The sequence below is a fragment of the Hemibagrus wyckioides genome, linkage group LG09, assembly GCF_019097595.1.
Source record: "Hemibagrus wyckioides isolate EC202008001 linkage group LG09, SWU_Hwy_1.0, whole genome shotgun sequence".
Taxonomy (NCBI): Eukaryota; Metazoa; Chordata; class Actinopteri; order Siluriformes; family Bagridae; genus Hemibagrus; species Hemibagrus wyckioides.
This window is the reverse complement of record NC_080718.1, coordinates 29,295,657-29,314,490: the sequence shown is the minus strand read 5'-3', so window position 1 is coordinate 29,314,490 and position 18,834 is coordinate 29,295,657. Positions and strand designations below refer to the sequence as shown.

Below are 18,834 nucleotides of genomic sequence, written 5' to 3'. Positions count from 1 at the left end.
TGTTGTGCAGAGACCCGGAGCATCACACACACACGCATCACACACACATGCATCACACACACACACACACACACACGCATCACATCACGCATCACACACACGCATCACGCACACACACACACGCATCACACACACACACGCATCACACACACACACATCACGCACACACACACACGCATCACACACACACACACACACGCATCACACACACACACACACGCATCACACACACACACACACACACACACACGCATCACACACACACGCATCACACACACGCATCACGCACACACACACACGCATCACACACACACGCATCACACACACACACACACGCATCACGCACACACACACACGCATCACACACACACACACACACACACACACACACACGCATCACGCACACACACACACACGCATCACACACACACATCACACACGCATCACACACACATCACACACACACGCATCACACACACACACGCATCACACACGCATCACACACACACACGCATCACACACATCACGCACACACGGGCGTTTAATAAAAACACATTGTATAGCATTTATTAAACATGTACACTAACTCCAATATAACATGCACACCAGTTTGTCCTTTAAATGTTGAGTGTTAACATTATTGCAAACACTGGTTCCCTGCGCTTCTGTGTATTGTATATAGATAGATTTATATAGATTTATTATCTTAGGATAAAAAAACAAAACAAAATGGACAATTACATGGTTCTCTTCTTTCTGCAAAGTTTAACATTATACACAGCCAGGAAAGGGAAAGGAACTATGCTTCCCAGAATTCATAGTTCACAGCGCAAAGGGGGGTGGGGCGAAGGTCAAGTTGGAAGGGCTTGCGACACGGCACAAGAAGAAGCATTCACGGTAAGGGAAAGGGGCGTGTGCTGACACGGCGAGCCTCAGGACCTGCTTTATTATATTTAAAATAAATAGATCGTGTAAAAAGAATGACAGAACACTAAAAACCGACACCATCGTTTCAGCAACTGTTCCAGAAAGGAGGTGGAGCTTAATCCGTGGTGACAATAGCTGGAAGTTTGAGTTTAAATAAAAAAAAAAACAAAAAACTGTCACTCAGAAGGAACTCGGTCTGAACCGGACAGTTTAGTTAAAGGGGGCGGAGTTTCATCCCACGGTGATGTTTAAAATAAAAAATAAATTGTCATTCAAAAAGGACTCTGTCTCAACATGGGGGCGGAGTTTCAGTGATTTAGGTTCACATGGTGACGTGGTTTAAAATTCAAAAATTAACAGTCAGCCAACTGTCACTTTCACTCATCAAAAGCGCAGCAGGACCAATGATTTGTCTTCTCTTCATTTAGCCCCGCCCCTAACTGTTACGTTACGCGACTTTGAGTTGATTTGGTTTAAACAACTTGCACCTTCAGAGGTACATATTGTAGCATAGCGTGTTAGCAGCTGATGCTAATTGGAGTTGAAGATATTTTCTGAAACCTTGGAGGTAAACATTGATGCTCTTACTCCACAAGGTTCCTAAGGATGCTTTTTCCTTCACGCTGTCAGTTTAAAATACTTAGCTAGCTATTCAACATCTAGCAGACACACCCAATATATATTTTCCCAGTTGCCTAGCAACGTTGTCACAACTTCAGAGCTATGTTCGAAAGCGGGATGAAGCAGAACTCTTCCGACTCCTGATGAACGGATTGCAGCTTTAACCTTCCAGATGAGCGTTTTAGGAGACTTGCACGCCATCCAATCAGAAAAGGAGTCTGTGAGGCTGATGCTCCACCCCTAACTGTGTTAGCGATCGACAGAAAGACTGACTTGAGTCACGAAAACAACTGTGCCGTGTTTAATTGCAGCGTTACACAATATACTTAACAAATTAAATGGTTCAGATTTCTCCGGGTGGGGGTGGGGTGGGCTAAAACTCCAAATATGACATCTCAGCCACGCCCACCATTCACAAATCAAGTCATCTCAAGCCTGACCGTCAGCACACGCCTGGGGAGGAGAGCGAGTGGAGGAGTGGGTGGGTGGTGCTTCACAAGGGAGCGAGGGAGAGGAGGAGGTGGAGGGAGTGACCTGCGACTGCAGCACTGGCCTGGTGGAAGAGAAGGGAAGAAAAGAAGAACGATGGAGGGGAATAAACGAGTGTGGTATCGCCTTCGTCCGTCCCGCTCCTCCTCTCCTCGCCTGATTGCCGAGTTTTTAATCGTCCGACACAAAACTGGATTTTTTTTTTTAATATATATAGATTTATATTTATATTTATATATAGATATATATATACATATACAGAGTAGCTACAGGACCCGCCCACTCGCCTCAGCCAATGACGTCAATATTCATATAATAATAATTAACAATAATAAAAGCGGAGGTTGGTCAGGAGAGCAGAAGTGATGGGTGGGGTTAGTGAGGGCGATGTGGGCGGGGCCTTTTCTCTTCAGTACGTTTTTCAAGTTTTCTCCTTTTTTTTTTTCGTCTGGTGTTGGTTGGTTGTTTATGTCCATGTCTATTATAGGTAGCTGAAAGTGTGTGTGTGTGTGTGTGTGTGTGTGTGTGTCAGAGTGTGAAGCGTTCAGACTTTCGTGATCTGTGTGTGCTGTTCCTCGTCGAACGGTTCGTTCTCGGGGTCCGAGTCGGTCGTGTCCGAATAACGGTAATGATCCGGCTCATTGTCGCTAACGTCCGGAGTGACGGACGCTGAAGTGCTGGCCTCCGAGTTCGACGTCTCGTCCACTGTCTTAGTGAAAAACAGCTTCACCTGAGAGAGAGAGAGAGAGAGAGAGAGAGATGTGAGAAATGTGTGTGTGTGTGTGTGTATATAGATCCGAGTGTGTGTGTGTGTGTATAGATCCGAGTGTGTGTGTGTGTGTGTATAGATCCGAGTGTGTGTGTGTGTGTATAGATCCGAGTGTGTGTGTGTGTGTATAGATCCGAGTGTGTGTGTGTGTGTGTATAGATCCGAGTGTGTGTGTGTGTGTATAGATCCGAGTGTGTGTGTGTGTGTGTATAGATCCGAGTGTGTGTGTGTGTGTGTATAGATCCGAGTGTGTGTGTGTGTGTGTATAGATCCGAGTGTGTGTGTGTGTGTGTATAGATCCGAGTGTGTGTGTGTGTGTATAGATCCGAGTGTGTGTGTGTGTGTGTATAGATCCGAGTGTGTGTGTGTGTGTGTATAGATCCGAGTGTGTGTGTGTGTATAGATCCGAGTGTGTGTGTGTGTGTGTATAGATCCGAGTGTGTGTGTGTGTGTGTATAGATCCGAGTGTGTGTGTGTGTGTGTATAGATCCGAGTGTGTGTGTGTGTGTATAGATCCGAGTGTGTGTGTGTGTGTGTATAGATCCGAGTGTGTGTGTGTGTGTGTATAGATCCGAGTGTGTGTGTGTGTATAGATCCGAGTGTGTGTGTGTGTATAGATCCGAGTGTGTGTGTGTGTGTGTGTATAGATCCGAGTGTGTGTGTGTGTATAGATCCGAGTGTGTGTGTGTGTGTGTGTATAGATCCGAGTGTGTGTGTGTGTATAGATCCGAGTGTGTGTGTGTATATAGATCAGACTGTGTGTGTGTATAGATCCGAGTGTGTGTGTGTGTATAGATCCGAGTGTGTGTGTGTGTGTGTGTATAGATCCGAGTGTGTGTGTGTGTGTGTGTGTGTATAGATCCGAGTGTGTGTGTGTGTGTGTATAGATCCGAGTGTGTGTGTGTGTGTGTATAGATCCGAGTGTGTGTGTGTGTGTGTGTATAGATCCGAGTGTGTGTGTGTGTGTGTGTGTATAGATCCGAGTGTGTGTGTGTGTGTGTATAGATCCGAGTGTGTGTGTGTGTGTATAGATCCGAGTGTGTGTGTGTGTGTGTATAGATCCGAGTGTGTGTGTGTGTGTGTGTATAGATCCGAGTGTGTGTGTGTGTGTGTGTGTATAGATCCGAGTGTGTGTGTGTGTGTGTATAGATCCGAGTGTGTGTGTGTGTGTGTGTATAGATCCGAGTGTGTGTGTGTGTGTGTGTGTATAGATCCGAGTGTGTGTGTGTGTGTGTGTGTATAGATCCGAGTGTGTGTGTATAGATCCGAGTGTGTGTGTGTGTGTGTGTATAGATCCGAGTGTGTGTGTGTGTGTGTGTGTGTATAGATCCGAGTGTGTGTGTGTGTGTGTGTGTATAGATCCGAGTGTGTGTGTGTGTGTGTAGATCCGAGTGTGTGTGTGTGTGTGTAGATCCGAGTGTGTGTGTGTGTGTGTGTGTGTATAGATCCGTGTGTGTGTGTGTGTGTGTGTGTGTGTGTGTATAGATCCGAGTGTGTGTGTGTGTGTGTGTATAGATCCGAGTGTGTGTATAGATCCGAGTGTGTGTGTGTGTGTGTGTGGGTGTGTATAGAACCGAGTGTGTGGGTGTGTATAGATCAGTGTGTGTGTAGATCAGTGTGTGTGTAGATCAGTGTGTGTGTGTGTGTATAGATCCGAGTGTGTGTATATAGATCAGACTGTGTGTGTGTGTGTATAGATCCGAGTGTGTGTGTGTGTGTGTGTGTGTGTGTATAGATCCGAGTGTGTGTGTGTGTATAGATCCGAGTGTGTGTGTGTGTGTGTGTGTGTATATAGATCCGAGTGTGTGTATATAGATCAGACTGTGTGTGTGTGTGTGTGTGTGTATAGATCCGAGTGTGTGTGTATAGATCAGTGTGTGTGTGTGTGTGCATGTGTAGATCAGAGTGTGTCTGAGTTTTTGTATAGATCAGTGTGTGTATAGATCCGAGTGTGTGTTTGGGTCTATAGAGCCGAGTGTGTGTGTATAGATCAGTGTGTATAGATCAATGTGTGTGTGTGTATAGATCAGTGTGTGTGTGTGTGTATAGATCAGTGTGTGTGTGTGTGTATAGATCAGTGTGTATAGATCAATGTGCGTGTGTATAGATCCGAGTGTGTGTATATAGATCAGACTGTGTGTGTGTGTTTGTGTATAGATCCGAGTGTGTGTGTGTGTGTGTATAGATCAGTGTGTGTGTGTGTGTATAGATCAGTGTGTGTGTGTGTGTATAGATCAGTGTGTATAGATCAATGTGTGTGTGTATAGATCAATGTGCGTGTGTATAGATCCGAGTGTGTGTATATAGATCAGACTGTGTGTGTGTGTTTGTGTATAGATCCGAGTGTGTGTGTGTGTGTGTATAGATCCGAGTGTGTGTGTTTGTGTATAGATCCGAGTGTGTGTGTTTGTGTATAGATCCGAGTGTGTGTGTGTGTGTGTATAGATCCGAGTGTGTGTATATAGATCAGACTGTGTGTGTGTATAGATCAGTGTGTGTGTTTTTGTATAGATCAGTGTGTGTGTGTGTGTGTGTATAGATCAGTGTGTGTGTGTGTATAGATCCGAGTGTGTGTGTGTGTGTGTATAGATCCGAGTGTGTGTGTGTGTGTGTATAGATCAGTGTGTGTATAGATCAGTGTGTGTGTGTGTGTGTGTATAGATCCGAGTGTGTGTGTGTGTGTGTGTATAGATCCGAGTGTGTGGGTGTGTATAGATCCGAGTGTGTGTGTGTATAGATCAGTGTGTGTATAGATCAGTGTGTGTATAGATCAGTGTGTGTGTGTGTGTGTGTATAGATCCGAGTGTGTGTGTGTATAGATCCGAGTGTGTGTATATAGATCCGAGTGTGTGTGTGTATAGATCAGTGTTGTGTGTGTGTGTGTATAGATCAGTGTGTGTGTAGATCAGTGTGTGTATAGATCAGTGTGTGTGTAGATCAGTGTGTGTGTGTATAGATCCGAGTGTGTGTGTGTATAGATCCGAGTGTGTGTGTGTGTGTATAGATCCGAGTGTGTGTATGTGTGTATAGATCCGAGTGTGTGTGTGTGTGTAGATCCAAGTGTGTGTGTGTGTGTATGGATCCGAGTGTGTGTGTGTGTGTGTATAGATCCGAGTGTGTGTGTGTGTGTGTATAGATCAGTGTGTGTATAGATCAGTGTGTGTGTGTGTGTGTATAGATCCGAGTGTGTGTGTGTGTGTGTGTATAGATCCGAGTGTGTGGGTGTGTATAGATCCGAGTGTGTGTGTGTATAGATCAGTGTGTGTATAGATCAGTGTGTGTATAGATCAGTGTGTGTGTGTGTGTGTGTATAGATCCGAGTGTGTGTATATAGATCCGAGTGTGTGTGTGTATAGATCAGTGTTGTGTGTGTGTGTATAGATCAGTGTGTGTGTAGATCAGTGTGTGTATAGATCAGTGTTGTGTGTGTGTGTATAGATCAGTGTGTGTGTGTATAGATCCGAGTGTGTGTGTATATAGATCCGAGTGTGTGCGTGTGTGTATAGATCCGAGTGTGTGTATGTGTGTATAGATCCGAGTGTGTGTGTGTGTGTAGATCCAAGTGTGTGTGTGTGTGTATGGATCCGAGTGTGTGTGTGTGTGTGTGTGTATAGATCCGAGTGTGTGTATATAGATCAGACTGTGTGTGTGTGTGTGTGTGTGTGTGTGTGTGTGTGTGTGTATAGATCCGAGTGTGTGTTTGGGTCTATAGATCCGAGTGTGTGTGTATAGATCAGTGTGTGTGTGTGTGTGTGTGTATAGATCAGTGTGTGTGTGTATAGATCAATGTGTGTGTGTGTAGATCAATGTGTGTGTGTATAGATCAGTGTGTGTGTGTATAGATCAGTGTGTGTGTGTATAGATCAGTGTGTGTGTGTATAGATCAGTGTGTGTGTGTGTGTGTGTGTGTGTATAGATCAGTGTGTGTGTGTGTGTGTATAGATCCGAGTGTGTGTGTGTGTGTGTATAGATCCGAGTGTGTGTTTGGGTCTATAGAGCCGAGTGTGTGTGTGTATAGATCAGTGTGTGTGTGTGTGTTTAGATCAATGTGTGTGTGTATAGATCAGTGTGTGTGTGTGTGTATAGATCAGTGTGTGTGTGTGTGTGTATCGATCAGTGTGTATAGATCAGTGTGTGTGTATAGATCAGAGTGTGTGTGTGTGTATAGATCAGAGTGTGTGTGTGTGTATAGATCAGAGTGTGTGTGTGTGTGTATAGATCAGAGTGTGTGTGTGTGTGTATAGATCAGTGTGTGTGTGTGTGTATAGATCAGTGTGTGTGTGTGTGTGTATAGATCAGTGTGAGTGTGTGTATAGATCAGTGTGAGCGTGTGTGTATAGATCAATGTGTGTGTGTATAGATCAGTGTGTGTGTGTGTGTGTATCGATCAGTGTGTATAGATCAGTGTGTGTGTGTGTGTGTGTGTATAGATCAGAGTGTGTGTGTGTGTATAGATCAGAGTGTGTGTGTGTATAGATCAGAGTGTGTGTGTGTGTGTGTATAGATCAGTGTGTGTGTGTGTGTGTATAGATCAGTGTGAGTGTGTGTATAGATCAGTGTGAGTGTGTGTATAGATCAGTGTGAGTGTGTGTATAGATCAGAGTGTGCGTGTGTGTATAGATCAGTGTGTGTGTGTGTATAGATCAGAGTGTGTGTGTGTGTATAGATCAGTGTGTGTGTGTGTATAGATCAGTGTGTGTGTGTATAGATCAGTGTGTGTGTGTGTGTGTGTATAGATCAGTGTGTGTGTGTGTATAGATCAGTGTGTGTGTGTGTGTGTATAGATCAGTGTGTGTGTGTGTATAGATCAGTGTGTGTGTGTGTATAGATCAGTGTGTGTGTGTATAGATCAGTGTGTGTGTGTATAGATCAGAGTGTGTGTGTGTATAGATCAGTGTGTGTGTGTGTGTGTATAGATCAGTGTGTGTGTATAGATCAGTGTGTGTGTGTGTATAGATCAGTGTGTGTGTGTATAGATCAGAGTGTGTGTGTGTGTATAGATCAGTGTGTGTGTGTATAGATCAGAGTGTGTGTGTGTGTATAGATCAGTGTGTGTATAGATCAGAGTGTGTGTGTGTATAGATCAGTGTGTGTGTGTGTATAGATCAGTGTGTGTGTGTGTGTGTGTGTATATAGATCAGTGTGTGTGTGTGTGTGTGTGTGTATAGATCAGTGTGTGTGTGTGTGTGTGTGTGTATAGATCAGTGTGTGTGTGTGTGTGTGTGTGTATAGATCAGTGTGTGTGTGTGTGTATAGATCAGTGTGTTTTTGTATAGATCAGTGTGTGTGTATAGATCAGTGTGTGTATAGATCAGAGTGTGTGTGTGTATAGATCAGTGTGTGTGTATAGATCAGTGTGTGTGTGTGTATAGATCAGTGTGTGTGTGTATAGATCAGTGTGTGTGTGTGTGTGTGTGTATAGATCAGTGTGTGTGTGTGTGTGTATAGATCAGTGTGTGTATAGATCAGTGTGTGTGTGTGTATAGATCAGTGTGTGTGTGTATGTGTGTGTGTACAGATCAGTGTGTGTGTATATAGATCAGTGTGTGTGTGTGTGTGTATGTGTGTGTACAGATCAGTGTGTGTGTATAGATCAGTGTGTGTGTGTGTGTGTGTACAGATCAGTGTGTGTGTGTACAGATCAGTGTGCGTGTGTGTATAGATCAGAGTGTGTGTGTGTGTATAGATCAGTGTGTGTGTGTGTATAGATCAGAGTGTGTGTGTGTATAGATCAGAGTGTGTGTGTGTGTATAGATCAGTGTGTGTATAGATCAGAGTGTGTGTGTATAGATCAGTGTGTGTGTGTGTATAGATCAGTGTGTTTTTGTATAGATCAGTGTGTGTGTATAGATCAGTGTGTGTATAGATCAGAGTGTGTATAGATCAGTGTGTGTGTGTGTATAGATCAGTGTGTGTGTGTGTGTGTGTATAGATCAGTGTGTGTGTGTGTATAGATCAGTGTGTGTATAGATCAGTGTGTGTGTGTGTATAGATCAGTGTGTGTATAGATCAGTGTGTGTGTGTGTGTGTATGTGTGTGTGTACAGATCAGTGTGTGTGTATATAGATCAGTGTGTGTGTGTGTGTACAGATCAGTGTGTGTGTATAGATCAGTGTGTGTGTGTGTGTGTGTGTACAGATCAGTGTGTGTGTACAGATCAGTGTGTGTGTGTATAGATCAGTGTGCGTGTGTGTATAGATCAGAGTGTGTGTGTGTATAGATCAGTGTGTGTGTGTGTATAGATCAGTGTGTGTGTGTATAGATCAGTGTGTGTGTGTGTGTGTATAGATCAGTGTGTGTGTGTATAGATCAGTGTGTGTGTGTATAGATCAGTGTGTGTGTGTATAGATCAGTGTGTGTGTGTGTGTGTATAGATCAGTGTGTGTGTGTGTATAGATCAGTGTGTGTGTGTGTATAGATCAGTGTGTGTGTGTGTGTATAGATCAGTGTGTGTGTGTGTGTGTATAGATCAGTGTGTGTGTGTGTGTATAGATCAGTGTGTGTGTGTGTATAGATCAGTGTGTGTGTGTGTGTATAGATCAGTGTGTGTGTGTGTGTGTGTATAGATCAGTGTGTGTGTGTGTATAGATCAGTGTGTGTGTGTGTGTGTATAGATCAGTGTGTGTGTGTATAGATCAGTGTGTGTGTGTGTGTGTGTATAGATCAGTGTGTGTGTGTGTATAGATCAGTGTGTGTGTATAGATCAGTGTGTGTGTGTGTATAGATCAGTGTGTGTGTGTGTGTATAGATCAGTGTGTGTGTGTGTAGATCAGTGTGTGTGTGTGTATAGATCAGTGTGTGTGTGTGTATAGATCAGTGTGTGTGTGTGTGTGTATAGATCAGTGTGTGTGTGTGTATAGATCAGTGTGTGTGTGTGTGTGTGTATAGATCAGTGTGTGTGTGTGTGTGTATAGATCAGTGTGTGTGTGTGTGTGTATAGATCAGTGTGTGTGTGTGTGTGTGTGTGTATAGATCAGTGTGTGTGTGTGTATAGATCAGTGTGTGTGTGTATAGATCAGTGTGTGTGTGTGTATAGATCAGTGTGTGTGTGTGTATAGATCAGTGTGTGTATAGATCAGTGTGTGTGTGTATAGATCAGTGTGTGTGTGTGTATAGATCAGTGTGTGTGTGTGTGTGTGTGTGTATAGATCAGTGTGTGTGTGTGTATAGATCAGAGTGTGTGTGTGTGTGTGTGTGTGTGTATAGATCAGTGTGTGTGTGTGTGTATAGATCAGTGTGTGTATAGATCAGTGTGTGTGTGTGTATAGATCAGTGTGTGTGTGTGTGTGTGTATAGATCAGTGTGTGTGTGTGTATAGATCAGTGTGTGTGTGTGTGTATAGATCAGTGTGTGTGTGTGTGTGTGTGTATAGATCAGTGTGTGTGTGTGTGTATATAGATCAGTGTGTGTGTGTGTATAGATCAGTGTGTGTGTGTGTGTGTATAGATCAGTGTGTGTGTGTGTGTGTGTGTGTACAGATCAGTGTGTGTGTGTGTGTGTATGTGTGTGTACAGATCAGTGTGTGTGTATAGATCAGTGTGTGTGTGTGTGTGTGTGTACAGATCAGTGTGTGTGTGTATAGATCAGTGTGTGTGTGTGTGTGTGTATAGATCAGTGTGTGTGTGTGTGTGTGTGTGTGTATAGATCAGTGTGTGTGTGTATAGATCAGTGTGTGTGTGTGTGTATAGATCAGTTTGTGTGTGTGTGTGTGTGTATAGATCAGTGTGTGTGTGTGTGTGTGTGTATAGATCAGTGTGTGTGTGTGTGTGTGTGTATAGATCAGTGTGTGTGTGTGTGTGTGTGTGTGTATAGATCAGTGTGTGTGTGTGTGTGTGTGTGTATAGATCAGTGTGTGTGTGTGTGTGTGTGTATAGATCAGTGTGTGTGTGTGTGTGTAGATGAGTGTGTGTGTGTGTGTGTGTGTATAGATCAGTGTGTGTGTGTGTGTGTGTGTGTATAGATCAGTGTGTGTGTGTGTGTGTGTGTATAGATCAGTGTGTGTGTGTGTGTGTGTGTATAGATCAGTGTGTGTGTGTGTGTGTGTGTATAGATCAGTGTGTGTGTGTGTGTATAGATCAGTGTGTGTGTGTGTGTGTGTATAGATCAGTGTGTGTGTGTGTGTGTGTGTGTATAGATCAGTGTGTGTGTGTGTGTGTGTGTGTATAGATCAGTGTGTGTGTGTGTGTGTATAGATCAGTGTGTGTGTGTGTGTGTGTATAGATCAGTGTGTGTGTGTGTATAGATCAGTGTGTGTGTGTGTGTGTGTATGTATAGATCAGTGTGTATGTGTATAGATCAGTGTGTGTGTATAGATCAGTGTGTGTGTGTGTGTGTATAGATCAGTGTGTGTGTGTATAGATCAGTGTGTGTGTGTGTGTGTATAGATCAGTGTGTGTGTGTGTGTGTGTGTATAGATCAGTGTGTGTGTATAGATCAGTGTGTGTGTATAGATCAGTGTGTGTGTGTGTGTGTATAGATCAGTGTGTGTGTGTGTGTATAGATCAGTGTGTGTGTGTGTATAGATCAGTGTGTGTGTGTGTGTATAGATCAGTGTGTGTGTGTGTATAGATCAGTGTGTGTGTGTGTGTATAGATCAGTGTGTGTGTGTATAGATCAGTGTGTGTGTGTATAGATCAGTGTGTGTGTGTGTATAGATCAGTGTGTGTGTGTGTATAGATCAGTGTGTGTGTGTGTATAGATCAGTGTGTGTGTGTGTGTATAGATCAGTGTGTGTGTGTGTGTATAGATCAGTGTGTGTGTGTGTGTATAGATCAGTGTGTGTGTGTGTATAGATCAGTGTGTGTGTGTGTATAGATCAGTGTGTGTGTGTGTATAGATCAGTGTGTGTGTGTGTATAGATCAGTGTGTGTGTGTGTATAGATCAGTGTGTGTGTGTGTATAGATCAGTGTGTGTGTGTGTATAGATCAGTGTGTGTGTGTGTATAGATCAGTGTGTGTGTGTGTATAGATCAGTGTGTGTGTGTGTATAGATCAGTGTGTGTGTGTATAGATCAGTGTGTGTGTGTGTATATAGATCAGTGTGTGTGTGTGTATAGATCAGTGTGTGTGTGTGTATAGATCAGTGTGTGTGTATAGATCAGTGTGTGTGTGTGTATAGATCAGTGTGTGTGTGTGTATAGATCAGTGTGTGTATAGATCAGTGTGTGTGTGTATATAGATCAGAGTGTGTGTGTGTGTATGTGTGTGTGTATATAGATCAGTGTGTGTGTGTGTGTGTATGTACAGATCAGTGTGTGTGTGTACAGATCAGTGTGTGTGTGTACAGATCAGTGTGCGTGTGTGTATAGATCAGTGTGTGTGTGTGTGTATAGATCAGTGTGTGTGTGTGTGTATAGATCAGTGTGTGTGTGTGTGTGTATAGATCAGTGTGTGTGTGTGTGTATAGATCAGTGTGTGTGTGTGTGTGTATAGATCAGTGTGTGTGTGTGTGTGTATAGATCAGTGTGTGTGTGTGTGTGTATAGATCAGTGTGTGTGTGTGTATAGATCAGTGTGTGTGTGTGTATAGATCAGTGTGTGTGTGTGTGTGTGTATAGATCAGTGTGTGTGTGTGTGTGTGTATAGATCAGTGTGTGTGTGTGTGTGTGTATAGATCAGTGTGTGTGTGTGTGTGTATAGATCAGTGTGTGTGTGTGTGTGTATAGATCAGTGTGTGTGTGTGTGTGTATAGATCAGTGTGTGTGTGTGTATATAGATCAGTGTGTGTGTGTGTATAGATCAGTGTGTGTGTGTGTATAGATCAGTGTGTGTGTGTGTGTGTATAGATCAGTGTGTGTGTGTGTATAGATCAGTGTGTGTGTGTGTGTGTATAGATCAGTGTGTGTGTGTGTGTGTATAGATCAGTGTGTGTGTGTGTATATAGATCAGTGTGTGTGTGTGTATAGATCAGTGTGTGTGTGTGTATAGATCAGTGTGTGTGTGTGTATAGATCAGTGTGTGTGTGTGTATAGATCAGTGTGTGTGTGTGTATAGATCAGTGTGTGTGTGTGTATAGATCAGTGTGTGTGTGTGTATAGATCAGTGTGTGTGTGTGTGTATAGATCAGTGTGTGTGTGTGTGTATAGATCAGTGTGTGTGTGTGTGTGTATAGATCAGTGTGTGTGTATAGATCAGTGTGTGTGTGTGTATAGATCAGTGTGTGTGTGTGTGTATAGATCAGTGTGTGTGTGTGTGTATAGATCAGTGTGTGTGTGTGTATAGATCAGTGTGTGTGTGTGTATAGATCAGTGTGTGTGTGTGTGTATAGATCAGTGTGTGTGTGTGTGTATAGATCAGTGTGTGTGTGTGTATAGATCAGTGTGTGTGTGTGTGTATAGATCAGTGTGTGTGTGTGTGTATAGATCAGTGTGTGTGTGTGTGTGTATAGATCAGTGTGTGTGTGTGTGTGTATAGATCAGTGTGTGTGTGTGTGTATAGATCAGTGTGTGTGTGTGTGTATAGATCAGTGTGTGTGTGTGTGTATAGATCAGTGTGTGTGTGTGTGTATATAGATCAGTGTGTGTGTGTGTGTATAGATCAGTGTGTGTGTGTGTGTATATAGATCAGTGTGTGTGTGTGTGTATATAGATCAGTGTGTGTGTGTATAGATCAGTGTGTGTGTGTGTGTGTGTATAGATCAGTGTGTGTGTGTGTGTGTGTATAGATCAGTGTGTGTGTGTGTGTGTATAGATCAGTGTGTGTGTGTGTGTATATAGATCAGTGTGTGTGTGTGTGTATAGATCAGTGTGTGTGTGTGTGTGTGTGTGTGTATAGATCAGTGTGTGTGTGTGTGTGTGTATAGATCAGTGTGTGTGTGTGTGTATAGATCAGTGTGTGTGTGTGTGTGTATAGATCAGTGTGTGTGTGTGTGTGTGTATATAGATCAGTGTGTGTGTGTGTATAGATCAGTGTGTGTGTGTGTGTGTATATAGATCAGTGTGTGTGTGTGTATAGATCAGTGTGTGTGTGTGTATATAGATCAGTGTGTGTGTGTGTGTATAGATCAGTGTGTGTGTGTGTGTGTATATAGATCAGTGTGTGTGTGTGTGTATAGATCAGTGTGTGTGTATATAGATCAGTGTGTGTGTGTGTGTATAGATCAGTGTGTGTGTGTGTATATAGATCAGTGTGTGTGTGTGTGTATAGATCAGTGTGTGTGTGTGTATAGATCAGTGTGTGTGTGTGTGTATATAGATCAGTGTGTGTGTGTGTGTATAGATCAGTGTGTGTGTGTGTGTATAGATCAGTGTGTGTGTGTGTGTATATAGATCAGTGTGTGTGTGTGTGTATAGATCAGTGTGTGTGTGTGTGTATAGATCAGTGTGTGTGTGTGTGTATAGATCAGTGTGTGTGTGTGTGTGTATATAGATCAGTGTGTGTGTGTGTGTATAGATCAGTGTGTGTGTGTGTGTATATAGATCAGTGTGTGTGTGTGTGTGTATATAGATCAGTGTGTGTGTGTGTGTGTGTATATAGATCAGTGTGTGTGTGTGTGTATAGATCAGTGTGTGTGTGTGTATAGATCAGTGTGTGTGTGTGTATAGATCAGTGTGTGTGTGTGTATAGATCAGTGTGTGTGTGTGTGTATAGATCAGTGTGTGTGTGTGTGTATAGATCAGTGTGTGTGTGTGTGTATAGATCAGTGTGTGTGTGTGTGTGTATAGATCAGTGTGTGTGTGTGTGTATAGATCAGTGTGTGTGTGTGTGTATAGATCAGTGTGTGTGTGTGTGTATATAGATCAGTGTGTGTGTGTGTGTATATAGATCAGTGTGTGTGTGTGTGTATATAGATCAGTGTGTGTGTGTGTGTATAGATCAGTGTGTGTGTGTGTGTATAGATCAGTGTGTGTGTGTGTATAGATCACTGTAGTATCTCTGACTGTTCCACACCTTAAAGTTAGGAGAGAAATATCTGTTGGCCTTGTCTTTATTGGCTTTGTCCAGGTCGTTCTTCGTCAGCACTAGAATCAAGTATTCTCTTTCTCCTTCTCGCTCCCTGTCTCTCTCTCTCTCCCCTCCGCTCATCCCTCGTTCCCGCTCGGAGGGAGAGCTCTGGCTCTGATTAGACGAGTGGCTGTCGCTGTCGTTCATGGCTGAGCCGTTCTCCACTCGCTCTCCGCTCTCATCCGGCCCGGGGATGAAGAACGTGTTTACCCAGAAGTGGAACATCTTGTCCTGTAGACACACACACACACACACACGCTTACTTTATAAACATGCCACATACACCTGATGCAGAGCGAATTCAGAGATCAAGAGGTCAAAGGTCAGTGACCTTCTTCATCATCTTGTTCTGCTTGTGAAAGAACTCGACTTTGATGTCTCCACACACAGGAAGTGGCTGAGGAAACTCGAAGTGAATGTGTTTGTCTTCTCGCCTCGTGTGAGTCGGGTTCGACGTGTGGATCTTCACCTTCAGCTGGTATACCACAAACTGAGGGTCTGAGAGAGAGAGGGGGGGGAGACAGAGAGAGAGCATTGCTTAAACATGATGTCACTTCCTTCCTGTATGTACAGTCAAACTAGAACGTCACCAGGGCAACCCCATCTGTCCATCAACCAAGTAGCTGAAGTTGACCACATGGTAAAGTATACTGCGCACATCCACCTGTGATTGGCTGAAGGCTGTTTCATGACATCACAAATTTTACTGCAGCGTTACTCAGCATAACAGGAAGTGCTGTGATTGGCTGAAGTAGGACTGGAGCATGCTGGGACTTACTGCAGGTACCGCTGCTGAACATGGGCAGTGTCTCGAACACCATCTTGTGGAAGAGCAGAGCCACGGGTTTGTAGTCCAGATGGTTCTTCAGCAGGAAGCTGTAATAGTGCACGTACCGCCGCTGACTCGGGATGGTCACACCCTGACACAAACACGACACAGCGGTCAGTATGCTGAGCGTCGGTGCTTTGACCTCCAGCACTTTGTTAGACCAATCAGTAAAAAATAAATAAATAAATAAATAAATAAATAAATAAATAAATAAGCGAAATACCTTCTTGTCCCTGGTCCTGACTTCTCCATAGAAATCCAGAGCTTCCTGCGCCTCCATGAATTTCCCACGATGCAACAGGTAGGCGCAGATCATCACCCCTGTGCGGCCTTTTCCTGCCTTGCAGTGGATGGCGGCAACGTGGTTTTCGTCCTCGGACAGCCACTGGTCCAAATCCTCACAGAATGGCTTGATGAGCTCCAGCTGAGGGGGGTTGTGGTCTTCAAATGGGTACTGAGCCACTGACCGGGACAAACAAACAAACACAAACAAAAACAAGGTCATGTGGGATTGAACTGTGGTCAGAAATCAAAGTCTCCAGTAAGAGTGACGGAAAATTGGTTTCACTTCGTTTACAAAAAAAGGGTTCTGGTTATAACGAGAGAACAACTGTGGGCCTAAACCGAAGCCCTGTGGGACACCATACTGCATCACACATCTAATCACATCTAAATCACATCCAATCCACATCTAATCACATCTAAATGAAGTCTAATCGCATCTAATCACTGCAGTAGTCTAATCTCACCGCTTTCAGATTTTATCACTGTCACTTAGCAGATATAAATTTTAAATATTTAAATTTCAATCTAGAAAATTTCACCGTCTGTGGATATCGGGATACAGTGATACCGTCGTGTCACCCTGACCACCAGAAAAAGCCGCTAAACTAAACCCCAAGTTTCTCCTGCCTGTGTTTATTATGGTTATTGATTATTTCCTGTTGTTTGTTTAGAGTCATAAGCGATGGAAAAAGAAATGGTTCAGAAGAATCTGAAGCGCAGCACGCAGTCGCCGTGACTTTTAGCAACTTCCTCTCTTCGTTTCCCCCCCAAAAAAATCCAAACTGAATGAAATGAAGTGCAGAAGCTTCAGGTTTCAGGATTCTGCTGCTAAATATTCAGAAATAAATAAGCTCCTTATTTTATTAAACGACACTTGATGAGACACCGGTTTGTTTTGGGGGTTTTTTAACGTTAGCGTAACGCACCCTCATCCACTTCCCCTCTCCGTTTCCTCTCACTTCTGATTCTGTAGCCATCAGATGCCCTCCCCCCACCCCCTCTCTCCTCTTTCGGTTTCGAGATGAACGATCCTGCGCTCGAGCTCATTCTGTTTCCAGTTTTAAAACGCGCCCTCATCCACTTCCCCTCCTTCACTTCCTCTACGCTTCAAACCGACTCATCAAACCTGAATCGAGTGAGATTTAGAAACGATACGATACGGACGGAAGCTCTGAAGCATCCAGCTGACGGACAATCCGGCTTTAACATCTTAAATCTATTAATAATAAATATAATAATAATTTTACAATAATAAAAATAAAAATACTGATAATAAATCTCTTAATAATAATAATAAAATTAAAGTGTAGAAAAGCCCAGGGTCAGTGAGGGCGTGGTTTTTCCTCGTACTCACCCTGACAGTTGAATTTGCCCGTATCATAGTGTCGTTCTGCACATCTGGAAATTTAAACAAAATTTTTTTTTAAATATTTAAACACGGTGGTATAAGTGTGTGTATATGTGTGTGTGTGTGTGTGTGTGTACAGATCTCTGAATACAGACAGGTGCATGCTCATGTGTACAAACGTATGCAGGTGTGAGAGTGTGCAGATGTGTATATGTACAGGTGTGTATAAGTACAGATGTGTGTGTGTATAGGTGTGAGTATGTACAGGTGTGTGTGTGTATAGGTGTGTATAAGTACAGGTGTGTGTGTGTGTGTGTATATATATATATAGATGTGCATATGCACAGGTGTGTGTGTAGATGTTCAGATGTGTGTATAGGTGTGTATATACAGTTGTGTGTGTAGGTGTGTATATATACACAGGTGTGTGCATGTGTGTGTGTGTATACAGGGGTTGGACAATGAAACTGAAACACTGGCCAATTTAGTGTTGGAGGTTTCATGGCTAAATTTGACCAGCCTGGTGGCCAATCTTCATTGATTGCACATTCCACCAGTAAGAGCAGAGTGTGAAGGTTTAATTAGCAGAGTAATAGCACAGTTTTGCTTAAAATATTGGAATGCACACAACATTATGGGAGACAAATTGTTGGTGCACGTCTCGCTGGCACATCTGTGACTAAGACAGCAAGTCTTTGTGATGTATCAAGAGCCACGGTATCCAGGGTAATGTCAGCATACCACCAAGAAGGACACACCACATCCAACAGGAGTAACTGTGGACGCAAGAGGAAGCTGTCTGAAAGGGATGTCCGGGTGCTAACCCGGATTGTATCCAAAAAACATAAAACCACAGCTGCCCAACTCACTGCAGAATTAAATGTGCACCTGAACTCTCCTGTTTCCACCAAAACTGTCCGTCGGGAGCTCCACAGGGTCAATGTACATGGCCGGGCTGCTATAGCCAAACCTTTGGTCACTCGTGCCAATGCCAAATGTCAATGTGAAACATGTATTGTTCTCTGATGAGTCCACCTTCACTGTCTTTCCCACATCCGGGAGAGTTACGGTGTGGAGAAGCCCCAAAGAAGCGTACCACCCAGACTGCTGCATGCACAGAGTGAAGCATGGGGGTGGATCAGTGATGGTTTGGGCTGCAATATCATGGCATTCCCTAGGTCCAATACTTGTGCTAGATGGGCGCGTCACTGCCAAGGACTACCGAACCATTCTGGAGGACCCTGTGCACCCAGTGGTTCAAACATTGTATCTTGAAGGCGGTGCCATGTATCAGGATGATAATGCACCAATACACACAGCAAGACTGGTGACAGAGTGGTTTGATGAACATGAAAGTGAAGTTGAACATCTCCCATGGCCTGCACAGTCACCAGATCTAAATATTATTGAGCCACTTTGGGGTGTTTTGGAGGAGCGAGTCAGGAAACGTTTTCCTCCACCAGTATCACATAGTGACCTGGCCACTATTCTGCAAGAAGAATGGCTCAAAATCCCTCTGGCCACTGTGCAGGACTTGTATCTGTCATTCCCAAGATGAACTGATGCTGTATTGGCCGCAAAAGGAGGCCCTACACCATACTAATGAATTATTGTGGTCTAAAAC

At 43.5% G+C, this 18,834-nt stretch overlaps 1 protein-coding gene across 1 annotated transcript in view; it reads right to left on the bottom strand.

Moving 5' to 3' along the window:
* Positions 1–540: 540 nt before the first annotated feature.
* ptena (phosphatase and tensin homolog A) overlaps positions 541–18,834 on the bottom strand; it is a 28,645-nt gene continuing 10,351 nt past the window's right edge. The window contains exons 4-9 of the mRNA XM_058399155.1: positions 17,217–17,260; positions 15,801–16,039; positions 15,527–15,668; positions 15,080–15,246; positions 14,695–14,979; positions 541–2,767 (exon numbers count right to left, since the gene is read on the bottom strand). Of these exons, the coding sequence (XP_058255138.1) occupies positions 2,582–2,767; positions 14,695–14,979; positions 15,080–15,246; positions 15,527–15,668; positions 15,801–16,039; positions 17,217–17,260 (1,063 nt within the window). The 3' untranslated portion in view covers positions 541–2,581. The remainder of the gene's footprint in view (positions 2,768–14,694; positions 14,980–15,079; positions 15,247–15,526; positions 15,669–15,800; positions 16,040–17,216; positions 17,261–18,834) is intronic.